This window comes from Tamandua tetradactyla, chromosome 6 (assembly GCF_023851605.1).
Source record: "Tamandua tetradactyla isolate mTamTet1 chromosome 6, mTamTet1.pri, whole genome shotgun sequence".
Lineage (NCBI taxonomy): Eukaryota > Metazoa > Chordata > Mammalia > Pilosa > Myrmecophagidae > Tamandua > Tamandua tetradactyla.
Window position 1 is genome coordinate 58,501,080 of NC_135332.1, and position 23,044 is coordinate 58,524,123.

Below are 23,044 nucleotides of genomic sequence, written 5' to 3' on the forward strand. Positions count from 1 at the left end.
AGGTCCAGAAGGGTCATAGCCAGTGTAGACACTGCCCTGAAGACAGCATGGTTCTCTCAAGTTTTCCAGATCCTCATCCCTTCACATCCCTTCCGGCTCCTCCCTCTGGTTGTACTGGCGACCCCAGTGCCCGTGCCTCTGGCTGTGCTTATGCCCGTTCCTACCACTGGAGGTACTGCTCCCCTCTTCTGGGTGCCCCGAAATCCTCCTGCAAGACCCAACCCAAAGGCCCACCCACCCTACTTGGCCCTCTGGGCAGAACTCACTTCTGCTTCCATCCCGGCTCTGTGTGCACGGGGGCCCCGTGAGCCCCTGTGTGTGGTGTGTCCACAGATGGGAAGCACAAAGGGGCAGGGACCAGGTCTTAACCATCCTTGTGTGCAGCAATACCCCTGGTTCCCGATGCCCCAGCCCTGCCTGTCTCCCCAGGTAGGGAGCAGTAGCCGCTTCCAGGAAGCTGGTACCAGCCCAGCCCCAGCCCGATGGGCTGGAACCCTCCCCCAGTCCTGTGGTCCTGGGTCGTCCCTGCCCATCCAACCCTGAACTTGGGCCAGCATTTGGGTACCTGCCACAGGGAGGGACAGTCAGCCCAAATCACTTCTGATACAGGTAATCCTTTGTCCAGAATGAAACCGGACTGCAGCTCACCCTCTCGTCCCAGTGAAATTTTCTGGGCTTGGATAGAAGCTTTATTTGGAAGCATATCCAAAGTTACCATTTAAATGTCCCGTACTTTTTCATTCATGAATGTGACCAGAAGAGCTCTGGCGTCTGGTCGTGGGTGGAAACCCACCAAACCAGGGGGACAATAAAGCTGTTGTTGACCTGCCCTCCAGGCCAGGCTGCACGGGCATCGACACCCTCAGAGACAGAAGTCCTGGGGCCCAAGCTGTTGTTGGCTTGTGTTTTCTAAGTTTGTTGAGATGAAAATGTGGTTTTGTCCTTTATTCTACTAATATGGTATAGTACATTGATTGATATTTGTATATTGAACCAACCTTGCATTCCCAGGATAAACCCCCTTGCTCATGGTGTATCATCATTATTTTAAAATTTATTTTTTATTATTTTATTTTTTGTGTGTTGTATGGTGGGATCACATTTCATTTTTTTCCCATGTGAGTATCCCATTATTGCAGCACCATTTGTTGAATTTTTTTGTTTATGTGTTTATTTTTGGAAAGTGCATGGATCAGGAATATATAATTATTTTCATGTGTTGCTGAATTAGTTTTTTAGTATTTTTGTTGAGAATTTTTACATCTGTGTACACAAGGAATTTTGGTGTGTAGTTTTCTTGGATGTCTTGGTCTGATTTTAGTAGGATGATGGCTTCATAGGACGAGTTGGAAAATGTTTTTTTCTCTTTTATATTTTGGAAGAGTTTGTGAAGGATTGGTGTTAATTCTTCCTTAAGCATTTGGTTGAAATCACCAATGAAGCTACCTACCCCTGGGCTTTTCTTTCTGGGATGTGTTTTGATTACTAATTCAATCTCTTTGCTTGTTTTAGGTCTCTTCAAAATTTTCTATTTCTTCTTGAGTCACTTTCAGTAATTTGTGTCTTTCTAGGAATTTGTCCATTTCATCTAAGTTATCTAATTGGGTAGTCTAGACTTGTGCATAGTATGCTCTTATAATTCTTTTAATTTCTGTAAGGTCAATAATAATGTCCCCTCCTTCATTCCTGATTTTAGTCATATGCATCTTGTCTCCTTTTTCTTGGTCAAGGAAAGGTGGGGACATTTCCTTTGATGTCCCCAGACCAAGTCAATTTCCTTGATCTTTCAAAGTACCGATTCTTAGTTTCATTGTTTCTGTCTCTTGTTTTCCCATTATCGACTTATGTTTAATAGAATCACTCTGGCTACTCTGTTAGAATAGACCTGGAAGCAACGGCAGAAGCAGAGAGAAGAGTTAGGTTACTTCTCTACTCCAGGTGAGAGATGGTGATGGCTTGGATCCCAAAGGCAGCAGTGAAGGTGATGAGAAGTGTATTAAGGATATATTTTGAGGATAAAGCTGCCAGAATTTCTGGATAGATTTGATCTGGGGTATGGGAGAAAGAACAACCAAAAGTGAGATCTAAGTTATTGACCTTAACAGCTGGAAGGACGGAGAGGGCATTGATTGAGATAGGCAGAAGAAGTAGGCTTTGGGGAAAGATCAACAGCTTGGTTTTCTACATTCTGAACGATGGTAGGAGGTTGGCTCCCAGGTGGAGGTGTTTAGTAGAGAGTTGGATCCGAGAGCCTGGAGTCCAGGGAACATGGCGCCATTCCTGAGATCTCAATAGGCAGGCTCTGACTGCAGCCCCCCATGAAGTATAACACGAGGGCTTGTGGAGTTCTGGTGTCAGCATTAGAAAAGGGGTGCAAAGGGGCTGGCAAATTGATTTCTGTTAGGCTTCCAAATAGGAAGTGTCACTTTAGTCTCTTCCTTCCATCCATCCATCCATCCATCCATCCATCCATCCATCCATCCATTTATCCAGGAACTTTCTCAAATTCCAGGAACCAAAGTCCCTCCTCACTATCTCTGCTGCTGAAGGAGTAAGTCCTGGGGAGATTGATAGGTCTCTAGATCTTGAGATGGGCCCATGGGAATGTGGGCATGTGTGTGAATGTGCAAGTACAGTGGTGTGTGAATGTATTCAGATCTGAGTATGGGTGTATATATGTGTGTACTCCTGTGTATATGCATCTGTTTGTGTGTGTACATGCCTGTTCATGCAAATTTGTGCACATATGTGGGCACACATATATGCACCATGATGTATCCAAGTGTGTCCACGTGCTGATTTGCATACAAGTCTGTGCACGAGTGTGCACACGCATGTATTTCAGGGTATACAGGTAATTCGGTGGGATGTGTGCACACATGAGTGTTTGCAGCTGAGGACAGCTTTGTTCCCACCGCCTTTGTGGCCGTATCTGCATTGCATGGGAAGGAGTTTTTGGCAGCACCATGACGCTGCCCTCAAATTTCCTGAAGTGAGGGCCAAGTTGTGCTACGTGTTTCACGCAAATGAGGTTTCCTGTGCACTTAAAGTCTGGTCTGGGGCCTTCCCTGGGGAAGCTCATACCCTGAGCCCACCTGCAAGGGTGCAGGCTTCCATCTCTTCCCACCTTCCAGTCCTCTTGGCAGGGGAAGTGGACTTTCCGGCTGTTAATTGGGATCCAGACACACACAGCAGGTCTTGGCTCACACCCCTTCCTTGGCCTTCTTCCCAGAGAGCTTCTGTCCTTCAGAGAAGAAGGGGTTTATGCTCAGAGGAGGAACTGAGCCTGAGGCAGGGACTCGAGAGAACAAAACTTCTCACCATTGCCAGCCAGGTAGTTGGAGGACATGTCTGGATCTTGGCGGTCCCTCCTTGGTGGGCTTTGTGCTCAGATGGAGAGCTGGGGAGGGGTGGGGTAGGAGAGAGCCCTCACTGGTGGGCCTGAGAGACCTGGGCACCATTCCCTATTCTTCAGTGTGTGACCTAGGGCAAGACCTTGATTTCGATGAACCTCAGTGTTCTCAGCTATCAAATGGGAGTACTAATACTTAACTCTTGGTTTCCTTGTAGGCACTTTGGGGCCTGTTCCAGTTCCTATGGATGTGTAACAAAACTTAGTGGCTTAAAAAATAAAAATATCTATTTTGAAATTGCATTTTGGGCCAGGCTTGGAGAGGATAACTTATCTCTGTTACACTTGGCTTTGGCTAGCCTGTCCGGCAGTGAATGCTGGCTATTGGGTGGCACTTTAGCTGGGGCTGGAACACCTACCTACCCGTGGCCTCTCCGTGTGGCCTGGGCTTCCTCATGATATGGTGACTATTTCCCGAGGACTCACATCCAAAGAGAGCAAGTAGCTGAAGCTGTATTGCTTGTTATGGTCTGGACTTAAAAGTTACGCAGTGTCACTTCTGCTGCATTTAGTTCTTAGAAGCAGCCATAGATTCCTGCTCAAGTTCAAGGGGAGAGGAAAGGGACTCCATCGTTTTATTGGGAGTCCCAGCGATTGGAAAGAGCATGGGCAGCAGGAAATACTGCAGAGGACATTTCTTGAAAATAAAATCCGCCCTATGTCTAAGGACTCCTCCACTGTATGATGTCTGACATTGCAGGAAAGAGTGTCTGTGCATGTGGGCTGCCTCCCAGGTGAGCCTCTGGTTGCATGCTGCCCTTCCAGGCCCATAGATGAGAAACCTGGGGCTTAAGACTTCACCCTCAAAGCCCTACTGAGTCTCAGGTGCTGAGGGAGCAGGTGTGTCCAAGGTTGCAGGGAACAGAGCCTTGGGGCGTGATCGGGTGGATGGGACGCAGGTCCCAGCAATGTTTACTTATTTATCAAGTGTTTACCGAGCACCTCTTGTGTGTCAAATGCTGTTCCAGGTACTAGGGATGCAGTACTGAGTAAAACAGGCAGAAGTAGGCATGTGATAAAATAAAAATATAAAATAAATAGTATGCTACATGGGAACGAGACCCATGGCGAATAATAGGGCAGGGAAAGAAGACAAGCAGAGCAGGTGGGACAGTGCAAGGAGGTCAGGGAAGGGTTCACCCAGACCGTGGCACTTCAGTAGTGACCTGAAGTAAGTGAGGGAAGGAGCCATGCAGATATGGGGGTGGGGTGGGTGGAGAAGAGTCCTTCAGGCAGAGGGAACAGCAAGTGCAAAGGCTTTGAGCTGAAAGGATGGCTGGTGTGTTGGAGGAAATGTGATTGGAGTGGGGAAAGCCCGGGAAAGGTATAGCAGATAGAGCAGTGGGGGATGGCGTTGTATATTGCATAGGACATTAGACATATAATCACTTTGATTTCAAATTTAAGTGAAGGGGGAAACCATTAGAGAAGTGAAATGATCTGAATTATAATTTGTATTAGTTATCTACTGCTGCATAACAAACCATCCCCAAACTTGGTGGCTTTAAAATAACAGTGTTTTATTATTTCTTATGGTTCCCTGGTTTGGCTGGACTGTTTCTTTGCTGGCTTCACCTGGGTCCCCTCATGCGGCTGTCTTCACCTGGACGGTCAGCCAGGCTGGAATGTCCAAGCTTGGCCTCACCGACGTCTGTGTGTCCACCGGAACTCCTTGGTTCTCCTCCGTGGGGCCTCTCATCCTCCAATAGGCTGGACCGCTTACTTACACGGTGATCTTAAGGCAAGATCTTCTGCATTCCAAGAAAGCAGAAACAGAAACTGCAAAGTCTCTTGAGGCCTAGCCCAGGAACTCACATAGCCTGGTTTCTGCTTTATTGGTCAAGCAGGTTGTGAGGCCAGCCCAGATTCACTGTGCGAGGGTGTGTGTACTGGATGAATTGGGGACCATTTTTGTAAGATCTACCATAAAGTTGGACAGAATCTCTCTGGCTGCTGCGTTGAGAACAGAGCAAAGTTGGAGAAAGTCAGAAGCAAATTAGGAAGCTTTTCAACAAGACAGGCGTGACGTAGCAGGGACTGGAATGAGGGTAGTTACGGAGGAAGCGTGGGGAAGTGGTCAGATTCTGGTGTATTTTGGAAATAGAATCAACAGGATTTCCTGACGGATTGGATGTGAAGTGTGACAAAAAGGGAGGAGTCGAGGGTGGTTCCATGGCTTTTGGCCTGAGCCTCTGGAAGCATGGAGTGGCCATTTACAGAGAGGGGAAAGAGAGAGGGCGGAGCAGGGATTTGTTTTGGATGGAGGCAAGAATAAGGAGTCCAGTTTTAGGCCTGCTAAATTTGAGTTGCCTATTAGGACATAAATGACATGGTAAGTGGCAGTTGGATATATGAGCCTGGAGTTTAAAGAGAGGTTCAAGGTGGTGATTTAAAGCCAGGAGATGGAATGAGATCACCAAGGGAGTGAACATAGGAAAGAGGAAAGGATCTAAGGATTAAGCTTATTGGCCATTTGTGCATCTTCTTTGGAGAAATGCCTATTCAGATCTTTTGCTTATAGTACAATTTTTATAAAACTGTTTTGATTGATTTGTTTGAGTTTACTCGAATAAATTGAAGTGAGATTGGAGGAATTATCAACCTTTAAATTCATTTTGAAATTTTGGGCTGTATAATGAATTCCAGCTAGGAAAGAGAACATCGGCCTTCTCATACCTCCTTCCTTCTTCTCTTCCCCAACTTCCTGATATTTATTAGTTAAATTATTTTTACGTTTTGTAGGTTAATAACATTCACGGTCTGTTTTCTAAGCATAATCCTTTTATTTGTCTGCAGTAGATCAATCTTTAAATAGATCAAATGCTCATTATCAATCAATTTATATAGAGTCTCCATTCCCAGATTCCTAATTTTGCCTCAACTCCTAACTGGGTAGATTTTGTGATTTAAGCAGCCTTTTTATTTCCCCCCAAAAAGGCCACACATATTTTCTTTGGTTCATTCATGGTTGAGATTGTCTTCCCTTCTTTAACTCTTTATTTGAACAACATCTAACTGTATATAACATTTTTGGGTCACATTTCCTTTCCCTCATTACTTTGCAAGCATTTGTCTTTTGGTATCAAATATGGCCTTGGAGAATAGAACTAGCCCAATTTATTTATTTACTTATTTTTTTTAACTTTTAAAAAATTGTATAGTATAACATATATATAAAGCAAAGAAATAAAAAAGCATTGGTTTTCAAAGCACTCTTCAACAAGTAGTTACAGGACAGATCCCAGAGTTTGTCATGGGCTACCATACAATCCTTTCAGATTTTTCCTTCTAGCTGCTCCAGAATATAGGAGGCTAGAGGGCTTAAATATTTTTTTTATCACCATAATCAACTTTTTTTCTTTCTTTTTTTGTGAAAAATATCATATATACAAAAAAGCAATAAATTTCAAAGCACCACAATTAGTTGTAGAACATATTTCAGAGTTTGACATGGGTTACAATTCCACAATTTCAGGTTTTTACTTCTAGCTGCTCTAAGACACTAGAGACTAAAAGAGATATGAATTTAATGGTTCAGTAATCATACTCATTTGTTAAATCCTATCTTCTCTGTATAACTCCACCATCACCTTTGATCTTTCTATCCCTTTCTTTAGGGGTGTTTGGGCTATGGCCATTCTAACTTTTTCATGTTGGAAGGGGCTGTCACTAATATGGGGTAGGGAGATGGAACTATCTGGAGAGTTCTGGAGAGGCTGGGTCCTCTAGGTTTCAGGACTTATCTGGAGTTTGTAGGTTTCTGGAAAATTACTCTAGTGCCTGGAACCCTTGTGGAATCTTATATATTGCCCTGGGTGTTCTTTAGGATTGGCTGGAAGAGTCCTGGTTGGGGGCTGGCAGGTTATGATAGGTAGCAAGGTCTACTTGAAGCTTGTGTAAAAGCAACCTCTGGAGTAGCCTCTCAACTCTATTTGAACTCTCTCTGCCACTGATACTTTATTAGTTACACTTCTTTATCCCCTTTTGGTCAGGATGGAGTTGTTGATCCCACATTGCCAGGGTCCAATTCATCCCTGGGAGACATCTCCCACGTCGCCCAGGGAGACTTTCACCCCTGGATGTCATGTCCCATATAGGGGGGACTTGCAGAGTTGTTGCCTGATTTATTTATTTATTTATTGTTTGTTTGTTTTTTATTAATTTAAAATTTTTTTTAAATACCAAAGAACACCAAACAAATCCAAACATTCTTAACTTCTGATCATTCTGTTCTACATATATAATCAGTAATTCACAATATCATCACATAGTTGCATATTCATCATCACGATCATTTCTTGGAACACTTGCATCTATTCAGAAAAAGAAATTAAGAGAAAACAGAAAAAAAATTCATACATACCATAGCCCTTACCCCTCCCTTTCATTGATCACTAGCATTTCAAACTAAATTTATTTTAACATTTGTTCCCCCTATTATTTATTTTTATTCCATATGTTTACTCATCTGTTGATAAGGTAGATAAAAGGCACACCAGACACAAGGTTTTCACAATCACACCATCACATTGTGAAAGCTATATCATTATATAATCATCTTCAAGAGACATGGCTACTGGAACACAGCTCTACATTTTCAGGCAGTTCCCTCCAGCCTCTCCCTCACATCTTAACTAACAAGGTGATATCTATTGAGTGCATAAGAATAACCTCCAGGATAACCTCTTGACTCTGGAATCTCTCAGCATTAACACTTCATTTTGTCTTATTTCACTCTTCCCCCTTTTGGTTGAGAAGGTTTTCTCAATTCCTTGATGCTGAGTCTCAGCTCATTTTAGGGGTTTTCTCAATCCCTTGATGCTGAGTCTCAGCTCATTCTAGGATTTCTGTCCCATGTTGCCAGGAAGGTCCACACCCCTTGGGAGCCATGTCTCACATAGACAGGAGGAGGGTGGTGAGTTTGTTTGTTGTGTTGGCTGGAGAGAGAGGCCACATCTGAGCAACAGAAGAGGCTCTCTTGGGGGTGACTCTTAGGCCTAATTTTAAGTAGGCTTGACCTCTCCTTTGTGGGGTTAAGTTTCATATGGACAAACACCAAGACTGGGGGCTCAGCCTATAGCTTTGGTTGTCCGCGCTGCTTGTGAGAATATCAAGAATTCAACTTGGGGAAGTTGAATTTCTCCCTTTTCTCACCATTCCCCAAAGGGGACTTTGCAAATACTTTTTTATTCACTGTTCAAATCACTCTGGGATTTATTGGGGAATCTGATTTATTTTTTAACCTTAGTGTTGATTCACCTTTTCTGTCTGTATACCTTAAGATTTCATTATTTATTGTTGAAATTCGATAGCTTGACTTAGTGTATTAGTTATCTATTGCTGGGTAACAAATTATCCCAAAACTCCATGTTTTAAAGCAACACACTTCTTTATCTGACAGTTTCTGTGGGTCAGGGATTTGGTCAGAGCTCAATTGGGTCCTCTACTTCAGGTTTCTCTCACAGCCACAATCAAGGTATTTGGCCCAGCATTTGTTGTCTCATCTGGAGGCTCGATCAGGGAAGGAGCCACTACCAAGATCACTTGATGGTCATTGGCAGCATTCAGTTCCTTATGGTTTGATGGATGGAGGCCCTCAGTTCCTCACTGGCTGTTAGCTGGAGCCTGCACTTGACTCCTTGTTACATGGACAGCTTGCTGCACCAAAGCTTGCAGGCTAAGGAGGCAAATAGAGTCCCATGAGAAGGCAGTCACATTCTTTCACAATCACAGATGTGACATCCATTACTTCGGTGGTATTCTCTTTGTTAGAAGCAAGTCACTTGGTCTGGCCCACACTCAAGGGTAGGAGATCATGCCAAGGGTTGAATAACAGGAGGTGGGGCTCATTGGGGGCTGTCAGAAGGGGCTTGCCACAGCTAGGATATGTCTCAAAGTTACATTTTCCATATAATACCAACATTTCCTCATAACAGTGTACTATCTGCTGAATCAATATTGTATATCTCCCCCTCCTGTATTTTACCTTTATGCATATCTCTTCCTTTCATTTGTTGCTGTGTTTTTTTACATATGTTGGATCATTTTCAGGGCTGCAATAGGGTGAGGCAAGCATGACACCTAGGACACAAAATTTAAGGTGGCATTCACACTCAGGTGCCAACTCTGCTTTTGTACAACCCTGCGGGTGAGTGTCTTCCCTAAATTTTGTGTCCTAGGTGTCTGCCTTGCCTCACCCTTGTCCCAGCTCAGTGTCCTTGTGTCTTTATCTGTCTCCCTAAGCATTGGCTCCTAATGATTTTATTCTCACTGTCTTCTTCTTTTTTATTTTAATCTTTAGTCAATGAAATTATCTTAAATCTTTTCTCAATATCAGTAATTCTATTTTCATTGGTGTCTATTCTGTTTCTAGCTATTTTTTCATTTATTTGTTCTATAATAGTGTTGTCCCCCCCCACCCATTTATTTCCTTGGATCTGCAATATCCCTTTCATCTTATTCTACTGGGTCTTCATTTCACCTTAGAGCTCTTTTTTTATTGGATTAATATTCTTACTATTGTTCAGTAGCTTGAAGCAATTATAAGTAATTTCCTTCTGCTCCTTCTCCTGTCATCTGTCTAGATTGGATTCTTTTTCTTCCTTCCACCTCTCCCTCCTTTCTTTTCTTTTTCCTTTTCCTTTTTTCCTCCCTCTCTCCTCCCCTCCTCCCCCCTGCTATAGTGTGTTTGCATGGTTTACATATTGAATGCCTTCTCCCAGCTTGGGGAACAATTCTCTGGGACCATTCTCTTCTCCAAAGAGGCTGCAGAGCTGGGCAGCAGTTTCTACAGACTTTTTTTTTTTTTTTGTCGCTGGAGGGAATTGCAGGGCTCAGGTGAGGCAGTGAGGAGTCTTTGTTAGGACACCTGAGCTCCACTCTGTCTTCAGGGATTTAGGTAAATGCTCTATAACAGGGCCCATTCTGCCTAATTACTGGGAGCATCCCTCCTGGGATGGGGGTACACTCGGGTCTTGAATGGAGCCAGTGACTGCAGTCATTGTTCATTTTCTCCACTTTTACCCATTTCTTCCTGGCAGCTTTTCACCGGCTCTCAGTTAAAAGTGAGAACTAAGGACCCGCACTCAGTTTATTTCCCTCCATGTCTTGGGGTTTTGGTGAAAGGCTTTGGGGAGGGGTAGTTGAGAAGGAATATACTCTCTACTCTAGAATCATTTGTTTCTTGGTTGCTAATGGTATTTATTTCATTACATTTTGTTCTTTTCTTTGGTGAAAACCTAACTTTTTTACTGGCTTTTATATTTTTGGGGGGTGGGGAGAGAAGGAAAGTTTATGATGCAATTTCAATCCTCCACTTTTACCCAGAAGTTGCCCCCAGATGACCTTAAAGGTGCCTTCCAGTCCAAACTTGCTCATGACTGTGTGTTCCCTCCTTGCCCATGGAGAGGTGTGGACACCAGCACACTACGCAGAGCCAGCTTGGCTGTCACTGAGGCCTCTACAGCTGTCATCTGAGAGGGGATCCACCCTTCTTCTAAGTGAGGTCCAGGACGGAGGCCCAGCAGCCGCCCTGTCTGGTGCCCAGGGAAGGGCCTTGTAAGGTGTTTGGCAGGGAACAGCCAGGGCGCATCCAGCAGAGACTCAGTCAAGATCAGCCAAGGATTCTGGGGATGGCTATGGGATCCACGCTGGTCTCCAGGGAAGCTCTGACAGTTGGTCTGTGCCGGTGTCCCAGCTCTGGAGCCTCTCCCACCACTCCCCCAGACTTGGCCATTGGAGGTGCTTCTCTGAGATGCTCTTTTTCCCTTGCTTCCTGGGCTGGAGTGACCAGGCTCTACCAGGGCTGCCTTGGAGGGACAGAGAGAGGCCCCACTGTCCTTCCTCTGGGGCTCCACCTTCCTGCCAGGATCTAACAGGTGCTTCTCCTTGGGTGGGCGGCAGGCCCGCTTACAGAGCCCACCATCCCAGCCAGAGCTTTGCTGCCTTCCCCGCCTCCCGCCCCGCCTGCCTGCCGGCCAGGTTGTGGGGCTGCTGCCGGCCCCTGGAAACCAGATGGTGCCCTTGTGCCCTGATGCCCGTCCTGCACTTACAGATTGGCAGGCCCAGGGGCAAAGTGTGCCAGCTGGTGCGGCAGCTTGCTGGCGGCCAGTCTGTGCCCCAGGACTATGTCCTGACTGGCTCAGCCATGCTGGGTGAGGAGTGGATCTGTGATGAGAAGGATTGGGCCCAGGCTCTGACCGTCTCCATGACCCCATGGGGGGTGGTTGCATTTTCTCTTCTTGCCAGGGGCTTAGAGTGCATTCTATACAGTTCAGGACCGGTCACTACTGGCCAGTTGGAAGGCTGTGATGGCAAAAAGCTAAGACTTAGTAAGTCTGCCTTTCTCCACTCCACAGGAGCTGCCCCTTCTCTATGGCTGATGCTCCGTCTTCCTTCTTGCTTCTTCCTCATGCCACCCTGTGTGTGCGGGAATACCTGAGGAGAGGTATTCGTGAGTGTGTGAAGATCTGAGTGTGCACACACATGTGCACACCTGTGCATGACCAAGAGGGCACATACCCATTCGTGTACAGGTATATGCGTGTGTACAAGTATGGTTGTGTGTGCAAAAATTTCTTCGTAGATTATGTCCATGTTAGGACATAATGCTGTTATTTGGTGAGGACGCCCCAGCAAGCCTGTAGGGTGTTTACAGATGCCATCTGTTCAGCTGGTGGTGCTCTTGCCTCACACTTGAAAATTTTGAAGTCACCCCTGTTTCATGCATATGTGTGTGTGCCGTGGTGCGAGTTTATAGGTACGTCCATGTGGGTGTACACGTGCGGGAAGGCACACGTGTGTGGCCGTGTATGTGCGTACTTGTGTGGGGCAGCACCTGAGTGCGTGGCTGTGAGTGACAGTGTTAGCATGTGTGTGTGTGTGTGTGTGTGTGTGTGTGTGTGTTTGCACACCTCTCTGGCCAGGGGCAGCAGAGGCCAGGCATGTTCATGCTTCTGCCCAGCTCCAGGGAGGAATTTTCCTCCCTCTGAAGTGCACGTGGCCAGGGCGGAGGGGCTGCGCATTTCCCGGGCTCCGGAAGCTCTCCCTGGCCCTGTCACCCGAGAGGGGCTGAGTCAGGGTGCAGGGCAGCCTGGAGGGGCTCTCAAGAGCCTGGGGCAGAGTCAGATGTCCCTATTGGAAGGGCCGCAGGAGCTGCTGGGGGGCGGGTCAGTGCAGGGAAACTGTGAGGAGGGGAGAGAGGCTGGGGCCTGGGCCTGACCAGCAGCAGAGGTTGAGCGGAGGGGGCCGGTTGGAGGGATTTTAATGGGCAGGTGTCGGTGACCGGAGGGGCAGGATGAGGGCCAGTGGGGCATGGAGGAGCCCCTGGGTGAGCCCCACCAGCAAGGAGATGATTGGGAGGGGGGCGGGGACGAGGATGATTTGGGGGCACTTGTTCAGTGGGAGGTGCCTGCAGCCCCCATTCAGGGGGGCCTGGGGCTGAGACGCCCATGTTGGGGTAGCTCTGAAGACGTTACTGAAATTCTTCACGGTGACTTTATTTCAAACCGGGACCTCTTTCATCACCATTATTTGTGTTTGCTCGCTTTGCTTTTTAATTACGGAACCCAAGTCTGGATCGGTCATGGGAGTCATTGAAGTCGGAGTTCCAGTTTGCAGCCGGCCTGCGACAAGCAAAAAGAGCTTTACCGGCCTTAGAGGCCCGGGGTGTTGGCAGTACCGCCATCATTGTACAGTTGGGGAAACTGAGGCCCAGGGGGCAGTGGTGACCTCTCAGGGTGCCCATCCACCCCAGGAGGCCGCAGCCCTTTGCTGGACAGCCCCTCCTTGAGCTGAGGCAGCGAGGGCGGGCTCCTGTGGGGACAGTAATTACGGGATTAGGAGGCAGCCCGTCCCTAGGCGGCCCCCCGAAGCTGCCGGGTGGTTGGTGGCGCGGTGCCGGTTTCCAGGTGTGTCCGAGGAAAGCTGGCATGTTCGGGAGGCTGGCTCAGCCTGAAAGGCCCCATTGTGGCTGCCGCCTCCCTTTAGGCTAGCTCTATTTCGGGGTCGGGATCCACCCTGCCCCAGATGGAGGAAGGAAAAGGTATAGTTCGGTATGTCCTGTGGGTGCGGGGGTGCGGGGAGGGACAGAAGGGGAGGCGGCAGCGCAAGCAGCGAGCGGCTCTGGGTGGATGGAACAGGGCCAGGTGCAAGCTGGAGGGGCGGGGAGGGGAGCGGCCTGGCGTTCCAGGTGGAGGGGCCCTGGGCTGGGGCGAGCTGCGCTGGGCTTTCATGTGGCCCCAGGAGGCCGGGGTTGGCAGGGCCTGCCGAGCTGGAATGCAGGTCTGCGGCCTGCCTGGGGCCCGCCTGGGACCCGCCCGCCAGCGACTTCCTGATTCCCACCCCCTGTGGGTGCCCAGCCCCAGGCCCTCGGCCCTGCCCTCAGGGCCCACCCTTACCCCCCAAGTTTGGCCTTGGAGGGTCCAGAGCTGCACCCACAGGGAGTCAGTTTAGACTGGGCACACTCACAGCTGCTGTCCCTCCTCAGCTGGGCCGTATTTGGTCTCCAGCATGCCCGGCGGCCCCCTTGCCCCTGCCCTCGGGGGGTTCTCTGCTTGGCGAGGCCTGGCTGTCCCTCTGGCCCCTCCTAATCCTGTCCGTCCTTCAGGCTTGTGCTTGGCGCCTGCCCTGCCCAGCCCCTGCCTCCCATCCAGGCATCGCGGGGGGTGCTGGAGGCCCCCCGGAGCTCTCCCCGGCCCCCGCCTGCCTCCCACCCCCACCCTGCATGGGGGGCCAGCCAGAGGGAAGCGGCCTGACGTGTGACTGTGGCATGGGGGTGATGCCATCTGCCTTCTGCCTTACCGGGGCAGGGGCTGAGAGGTTAGCAGAGGTCATGAGAGTGAAGGGTGCCCCGTGCATTTTAGGGGTGCGGGGAGAGCGCCTTCGCTTCCTGTGCCCGGGGCTCGTGAGCCTCTGGACCTCAGGTACTGGTGCCAGAGTCCAGGCTGCCCCCCTGCCACAGCCCCGTGACTCTAGAAATGACTAATTCTGCTCCAGCAATAAGCTCTTGGAAGCTCTGAGAAATGAGAATTCCACCCCACCCCCCATCTTGTTTTCTTATTAAACTGCTCTTGAGTGAGGGGAATGAGGATTGCCCTAATCCCTGGACACGAGGTGGGGGTGAGGCGGTCAAGGGAGCTGGATGAGATGTGTCTACAGTGGCCTGTGGTCACTGGAGGACACTGGCAGCAGGGCAGGGGGTATCACAGAAAGTTGTTCCAGCCCCAAAGACGCCCAGGGCAGGGGTTGGCACTGGCCAGGGGCTGGAAGATTTGGGTTCCAGGCCAGCTTTGCCTGAAGACCAGCCCTGGCCCCAGCCGGGGCTCAGTTTCGCTGTCTGTGCAATGGTTGTTGTTAGCCCTACTCACCTCCCTGGGCTACCCTGAGGCTGTGGGAGGGGGACGGTCCGCAGGGCTGGGCTGGGGGACAGGTGGAGGCGAGCGTGGCTGGGCCAGCAGGCTGTCTGGCACACGCTGGGCACCTACGCATATGCAGGCCTCAGGGAAAAGCAACATATGGCAGGGTGAGCTCTGAGCAGACCCTGGGCTTCTCCCCTCAGGTTCTGCTTCTCCACCTTTCAAAGGGCTTGTGAGCCTTCTCCTCCTCCTATTGGGGTCCCTCAGGTAGGCTCCAAGGGCTGGACCTGGAGGGCCATCCATTGCTGAGCCCAGATTCGAGCCTGGCCCTCACCTCTGGGTCGCGGGTACCGGCCTGGCCGATGGGACAGTCCATCCACCCTCAAGCCTGCTGGAACTGGAAAATCAGTTCCAGATCTCAGCCAGCCCAATGTGCCTTGATGGTGTTTTCCTCTATGGAGCTTTGATCTGGGAAGAGACCTCAAGCAAGCAGCGGGCAGTGCAGGGAAGGGTCAGTGACTGAGGTCAGGGAGGCTCACCCAGGCCGCCCTCTGTCCGCAGGTGTTCTTGGCCCTTGGGGAGCTGCTTCTGTCCTGCAACTGGGCAGTGGTTGCTGACATCCTGCTGGTAAGTGTGGGTGTCAGGATGGGGGAGCTGATCCTGGAGGTTCTTAAGCAGGGGGAGATGGAATCTGCCCAGCTCAGAGCTGGACTTCTGCCACTGAGTGGCCTGTGGGGAGGGAGGGGCTTCAGTGACCATAGGGTAGTTACCTTGGACCAGGGGCTTCTTTGATATAGCTCACACAACATTTCTGCTGGCCATCACTAGTATTTGCAGATGAGCAAGTGGAGGCTCAGAGATGTCAGGTTCCTGGAGCAAGATCACACAGCGCACCAATTTGCTGAACCAGGACTGGAACCTAGGTTTTTAAATCCAGGCTCTCCCCCCAGCCCCCTTTTCTTTACCATCGCCCTTTTCACCAAGCAGGCTCCTGGGCCTTCAGTCTGGGGTGTGAGATGGTGTTGCCTGACTTCAGGACTGTAGCTGCTGAGCTTGAGTGGGCCCAGGCTGCTCCAGCTCCCATGTCATGGGCTGCAGTGCTGGGGGCCCGATGGGGCTGTATGGAGACCTGACACTCCTGACCACGTGACTCTGCTAAGTCCAGAGTCCAGCATGGCCCCTCCCTGCTTCCTTCCAACCTCCCTGTGTCCTGGGAGACATGCAGGGAAGGCCTTGGAATATTGTGAAGGGTTATGCGTTTGTGGATAGCACAGGGAACACCCTGAGACCACTGCTCCTGCCTCCTGGGTCCCTGGCACAGTCCAGTGCTGTGCACATGGGAAGTAGAGGTACTGGCGCTTGACTGAGAACTGATTTGGCCCAGGGTGGGAGCACAGGGCTGGGCTTGCGAAGCCCACCTGGGGTTCAGGCTCTGCCGCTTACTCTCTGTGCAGCCTCAGGCGGGTCACTTTGTGACTCTGACCCTCAGTTTCCCTATGTGGAAAATGGGGATGGTAATAGTACCTACTCCATGGGTCTTGTGAGAGTGAAATGAATTTTGCCCAGTGCTCGGCACAGAGAACGACCTTCGATAGTGATTCAGGGGCTTCCACTTTCTCATCTTCTATCCCCCAAAGCAGTCCTGGCCATGGGGACATGTAGTCATTTAATTATCCAAGCAGGCCTGCTTGAATACCGCTGTTGATGGGGAGCTCACTTTCTGATGCAATGTTCTTATTATCCTCCCACCCCCGTGGTCCAGTGTGGACAAGGAAGACACTGTCTGTGGCTCCTGGGTGGGTGTGCCAGCTGCAGGGCTGACTTCTCTGTCCCTCTTCCTAGAGAGGAGACTTGGGCTCCAGGCAAGACTCAGCCACAGACTTGCCATGTGTGGCCTTGGGCCTCAGTTTCCTTGTCTATAAAAAGGGTTAATCATAACCTACGTGAGAGGGTGAACGGGCCTGTGGGAAAGCCCTTGATAAAAGGGAAAGCGCTGGTAACTGCTCTGTGTGACCCACTTTGGGGCACAGGGAGCTGAACGCCTCCCCCTCTCCAACATAGCCCCTTCTCAATCAGGCAGATGGAGCTAAAACCTGCCCCCTGCATGTTCCTCTTCGTGCCCCCCACTGCCCACCCCCTGCCCCCACCGCACTGCTCTCTTTTCCACATGACAGCCCCTCAGATATGTGAAGACTGTGCCTGGGTCCCCCAGTGTCTGTGTTTGCAAGAATGATTAACCTGGGAGAGCTCATGAGGAGTGTGTGTGTGTGTGTGTGTGTGTGTGTGTCTGTCTGTCTGTCTGTCTGTCTGGGATGGGGTGGGGGGATGCGGCGGGGCCAGCCAGCCACAGCTTGACCCTTCTGGCTCTGCTGGGGAGCTGCCTAGGGAGTAGGACTGGACTCGATCCAGCCCACTCTCCTTCTCCCTCTCTGACCTGGTGACCTCCTCTCCCACAGCTTAGCACAGTTCCTCCTGCCCCCCAGGAAAGCTTCTTTGCACACCACCCCCTTCCCACCTCTCTGAAGCTCCTGGGCACACAACACTTTCTATCCATATTGTTGCTTTCCAAACAAAGAAAGGGGGCGTGGCCATACACACACGCCGGTGGCAGGTTGTAAGAACTCTCACAAGAAGGTTACTGTTATTCCAAGTAGGCAAGGAGCACCGTGTTAGGTGCTGCCCAGAAAGATTTGAAGCCTGCTGTAGGGTTGATTTTCACGAAAGACTTTGGAGGTTTGGTATGAGTATGAAAGAGAAAATGATGCGCCTGGGAGTAAGTGTGTGACGCATGTTTGGGCGCCAGTGCCTGAATGTGGGCGTGCCTGTGGGTGTACACACGGGCGTGGGCGAGTGTGCATCCCTGCTCTGCAGGCCTGCAGGGTGTGGAGGGGCAGATGGCAGGTTGGACCACGGGAGGGGAGCGGGATTGGTGAAGCAGGGCGCGGAGTGTGAACAGACCTCTCTAGAAGCTGTGTTGAGAAGTCAGGAGAGACAGGGTGGAGCTGGAGTTGATCGAGGACCACAGGAAACTGGTGTTACCTGTTAAAAAGTGAGATGGGGGGGGGCACGGTGGTTCGGTGGTTCGGTGGCAGAGTTCTCACCTGCCATGCCAAAGACCCGGTTCGATTCCCAGTGCTTGCCTGTGGGGGGTGGGGGGGAAGTGAGATAAGAGCAGGCCTCTGGGGGCAGGGAGGGAGCACTGAGAGCCCTTGAGGATCCAGGGTGGAGAGAGGGAGCTCCTGGGGTAGGATCAGGTTGGGGGATTCGTAGCCTCAGCGAGGAAGCAGGAAACAGGGCCAGGTGTCGGGACAGGAAGTGTGCAGGGAAGGAGATGAGTGGCAGGAAGTGCAGGAGGCTCCAAGCACTGGGCTGCCCTTGCTCCTGGAGGTAGGAGACTAGCTTCTTATAGTCAATGCCTCAGGGTGTGAGAAGGCGGGGGTGGGGTGGGGGGGGCATGTGTGTGTGTGCAGGGGGAGCAGGGGAATGACAGCTGGGACACATTCCGATGAACAAGGATGGACTGGAAAGGAAGCCAAGAGGGGCTGACGAGAAGACAGGGGTGGAGAGACTGCAAGTCTCTGGGGAATTGGGAGCATGTAGGTGGAGCTGGAGGGTGAGAGGGCAGCACAGCCCAGGAGCTAAGCCTCTGGGACAGACCACCTATGTTAACTCCCAGTCCTGCCAGTTGTTAGCTGTGTGACCCTGACCAAGTGGCTTAACTTCTCTGGGCCTTTTCTGTTGTAAATAGGCAGAATTTGATTATTGCATCTTGATTATTCCAAGGGGGTGTGGGGGTGGTCAGTCTTGCCTCTGGTCCACCTGTCCACAAGTTGGAGAATCCAGATTCTCTCTGGGAGAGGAACCTCAGGGGTTGTCTGGGCCAGTGGTTCTCAAACTTGACTGTGCATAAGAATTATCTGAGGTTACGGGGTGCTTGTTACAAATTCAGGTTCCAGTCCTTCTATCCTCAGTCTAATTCAGTGGGTCTGTGTTGGAGCCCAGGGATCTGCATTTCTAAGGAACTTCCTATGTAATTTTGACCTAGGTGTTCCTCACAGTACACTTTGAGAAACACTGGTCTAGCCCAGCTAAGCTTCCCCATCTGTTAATTCTTTGCAAAATCCCAACTAGCACAGTCCTGCCCCCACTCACAAACCCCTGTGCTGGGGAGCTCACCCCCTTTATCCCAGGCAACCCCAGCCTCCCGGAAGCTGTCACAGCTAAGACCTGCCTCTGGCAACCTCCACCCCCAGCCTGGCCCGGCTCAGCCATCCAGGACCAGTCCTGGTCCCTGCAACACTGGGATCTTGTCTTCCGAGCCTGCTTCTCCCTAGAGCTCCCTGCCTCCCAAAACCCACCGGGGGGTCTCCTGCTCCTAACCTCCTGTCTGTCTGCCCTACCCCAGGGAGGCACAGAGCCAGCTCACCCCACCCTCTGGCAGTGAGAGTAGAGCAGAGGGGGGAGAGCACGCTCCCTCCTTCCCAGGTCTGTGCTCTGGGGTTCTGGACTCCAGCACCAGGCTCATCTCCCACCTCCCCAGCGGACTTTCCCAAATCCTCTGGAGGGTTATCACCCTCCCTGTTCCCCCCACTCCAAGTCTCGGGGCTTCCCTGCTCAGCCCTATGGCCTACAGGCAGCCGTCTGCTCGCTCGCCCGCCTGTCTCAGCTCCCAGGGCTGTCTGGGTTTGAGGGCTGAGTGGGGAGGGGGAGGCACCCACCCGGGAGCCTGCATCTGGGGGGCCGCCCACACTTTCTGCCAGCGGCCTGTGGTCGAAGCTGGTTCTGCCTCCGGTTATAAAGGAACCGGCTCTTCCAAGAAGGGAGAACCCAAAACAGAGGTGTTTCTGTTTCTAAAGAGCGCCATCATGGAGTTTTGGGAACCCAAAAGCCTCTCACTTCTAAAATTACCCCCTGGGCTCTTTAGCTGTGGGTGGGGTCCAGCCTCAGCCCCCTGAGTCAATGGGGTCCTCGAGCGGGCTGGGGGCAGCAGCGGCTGGTCTGGGAGAGGAAGGGGCTCCCAGGGACCAAGCAGTGCCCCCTGCCCCGCAGTGTGAACCTTTGTGGATGTCCAGGGCCCACCGTTTGGTAGGGCCTGCCCATCTTCCCACAGCCACCTGTGCGGGATCACATAATTATGGGCTGAGAAGGAAGCACTTGGAGAAGGTGCAAAGCTGTGGCCAGTTCCTTCTCAGGCCGGTTGGCAGGTCGCTGCTGGGCGGGAGGCTCAGCTGCTCTCACTACCAGCTCAGTGGCTGCCCGGGGCCAGCCCCATCCTGCCAGCACCCACCAGGTCCCCTGCCCACCCACAGGCCCCCGCTCACCGAATCTGCGGGGATCGACCCCTGTCTGGAGTGCCCGTCCCCACCCCTCTGCCAATTACCCATAATTGTGCTACGCAGATGCAAGACTGGGGAGGAACTTGTCCTCTTTTCTCTTCTCTCCGTTTTCCAAATGTTCAGTAATGAACACATCAACCCGTGTCAGTGGAGTGGTCAAAAGTCCGGGCCCCGGAAGGAGAGAGTCTGGGATAAAATCTTAGCCCTGCTGTTTCCTGGCTGGATGACCTGGGCTGGTTACCTAACCTCCTCAGTTTCCATGCCTGTAATATGTGGATAGTAATTGTATCTCCCTTGTGGGTTATTTGAGTTCAAATATAAAATGTATGGAGGAAGCACTCAATACCTGTTAGCAATTATTATCATTATTATGATTCTCTGCAGGGGTCAGTTTTATGGACACTTAAGCCTTGGGGATGATCTCTGGACTGGGAAGCTCCTCTGTGGCTGCACTGCGTGGCTTCTGCTCAAACCCCTTCCTCTCCTCCCCCATCCCTCCCCTCTCCTCCCCCGCCCTCCTGCAGCCTTGAGTTCTGGCAGGAGTTTCTCTGGGAACCAATGTTCCAGATAGTTCCCCTTGACTTACTTGGGTGGCAACTCCCAGCCAGTCCCCTCTGTGCTTGGTGCCCCACTGGACCAAAGGCTTTGCCACTGAGATGCTGCCTGGAGAGTGTGGAGGGTGAGAGGAAGCAGACAAAGAAAGGAACCCAACCAGTCCTGGGTGACACGCACTCCCTTGGGGAAGGCTTCTCAGAGGAGGTGACCCCAAAACTAAGTGCTGAAGGACAGAGAAGGAAGTCCCAGTTGGCCCAGAGAGGGGAAGACACGCTGGGCAGAAGGCACAGCACAAGCAGGTGCCCAGGAGTATTCTGCCTCCTGGAGTCACAGGGTGTTATTTTGATCTGATGTCTATACAAAGCCTCTGGGTACCAGATTAATAATGATAATTAACCTAATGCTCAAAGTAAGCTGTGTTTACATCTCTAAATTTGGGGGAAGAGGAGGCTGAGGCACGGGAAGGTAAAGTGAGTCACACACCTTGGGTGGGTACCTGGGATTGGGACCCAGACAGTCTGACTCCAGAATTCCTAATCTTAACTGCTGCACTCCTCACCCCGCCCCCGCCCCAAGTAACCGGCACTGTCAGGGTATGGGGTGATGGGGGCCCCTCCGGCAGGGCTGCCTTTGGTCTCTGCCCACCTGGGCTTGAACTTCCCAAGAGAAGGGCTGCGCTGTCCGTACCATTCTGGCCACCCGCCCCCACCTGCCTCCACGCGCAGCCCCCTGGCTGTGCACCTACTCCTGCCCGCCGGCCTTCGCCACCGCCTCCTGGGCCCTGAGCTGGGATGGCCCAGCCCCGTCACTCCTGTCACAGCCAAGCTTGTCCCTACAGCCTGGACGCTGGGAGGCTTCATTGTGCCCTAATGGGAGAGTTTCAGGTAGTGGGGGCCAGTCACTTCCTCCTACCCCCTTCATCTGGCCAACCCATCCCCTCTCTAGGCCTTTGTCCTCGGCAGGTAGGGAACGGCATGTGGGTGTGGTGGGCACCCACTCTCCACCCTTACTGGGGGAGCTTCCCCGGTGCTCCTGTGTTTTGCAGTCTGTGGTGGTGCCCAAGTGCCGGGGCACGGCCGAGGCACTTCAGATCACCGTGGGCCATGTGCTGGGAGACGCTGGCAGCCCCTACCTCACAGGACTTGTAAGGGTGGAAGGGTTGCCGGGTTCCAGGCATGCCTGAGTTGGGGGGAAGAGGGGATGGGAAGGGTCTGGGGGAGCCCTGGAAGTCGGCCTAGTGGGCCTGGCAGACCCAGCCTTCCTTCTCTGCAGATTGCCAGTGCCCTGCGGGCCGGGCGCCCCGACTCCTACCTGCAGCGCTTCCTCAGCCTGCAACAGAGCTTCTTGTGCTGTGCCTTCGTCATTGCGCTGGGAGGCGGCTGCTTCCTGCTGACAGCACTGCACCTGGAGAGAGACCAGGCTCAGGTCCTGCAGTCTGGTGCAGGTACATCAGGGCAAACACTGGGAGGAGGTGAGTCAGCGACCTGGGAAAGAATGCTCCTGACAAAGGGAAAAGCCTATGCAAAGGACCTGGGGTAGGGTGTCGCTGGTGTGTTTGAGCAGCGGTAAGGAGGCCAGAGTGGCTGGAGCAGGAGCAAAGGGGGCTGGGGGGAGTGGTATGGGGTGAGGGCAGAGCAGGACAGGGTCCCACTGTGAGGGACCTGGTGGGCCCTGGGCCTTGTGCTGAGTGAGACGGGAGCTGCAGTGGGGTTTCCATGGTAGGGGTGGCAAGGCAGTCAGGTTTGCAGTGTGAAAGCATCACTCTGGTTCCGTGTTGAGTGAAGACAGTAGGGTTCAGAGTTAAAGCAGTGAGAACTTCGGAGGCTGTGGATGACCCAGGAGAGAGAAGGTGGAGCTAAGACCGTGGCGGTGGCAGTGAAGGTGGTGAGAAACGGTAGGATTCAGAATTTATTTTGCAAACGGAACTTGGAGGATTCACGAAAGAGGGTGCCCAGGGCTTGAACTCAAAGCATTGCCGGCCTCTTTTGGGGCTGGACAAGTTTCTTTCTTCCCACAGGGCATCTGGACAGCAAGGACGCAGAGAGCCAAAGCCTGCTTTCTGGCACCAGTGTTTCCGCCAAGGACCCGAGACCCCTGCCCGGCAGCGAGGGCACCTCACCCACCTTGCCTGCAGGTCCCAGTTAGACCCAACAGTGGCAGCGCCTCTGCCGACATTTGGCTGTGGCTCAGGACCCTGGCCGAGCTGCACCTGCCGCGTCTTCACTCCCAGCCAGAGAGCTGGCAGGGCCCGGCGGCCAGGCAGGGAATTGAGCTGTCAGCACCCTCCATGGGGGGCCTGGACCTGTGCCTGCATTCAGTTCTAGGCCACCCCAGCCTGGGCTCTGCAGCTTTAATGGGGGGCCCCCATTAAAGCAGGGTCAGTACAA

The 23,044-nt window shown here is 51.8% G+C and overlaps 1 protein-coding gene across 1 annotated transcript in view; it reads left to right on the forward strand.

The window, feature by feature from the left end:
* SPNS3 (SPNS lysolipid transporter 3, sphingosine-1-phosphate (putative)) overlaps positions 1-23,044 on the forward strand; it is a 40,406-nt gene extending 17,362 nt beyond the window's left edge. Inside the window, exons 9-12 of the mRNA XM_077163111.1 lie at positions 15,328-15,393; positions 21,703-21,801; positions 21,930-22,101; positions 22,675-23,044. Coding sequence (XP_077019226.1) covers positions 15,328-15,393; positions 21,703-21,801; positions 21,930-22,101; positions 22,675-22,802 — 465 coding nt within the window. The 3' untranslated portion in view covers positions 22,803-23,044. The remainder of the gene's footprint in view (positions 1-15,327; positions 15,394-21,702; positions 21,802-21,929; positions 22,102-22,674) is intronic.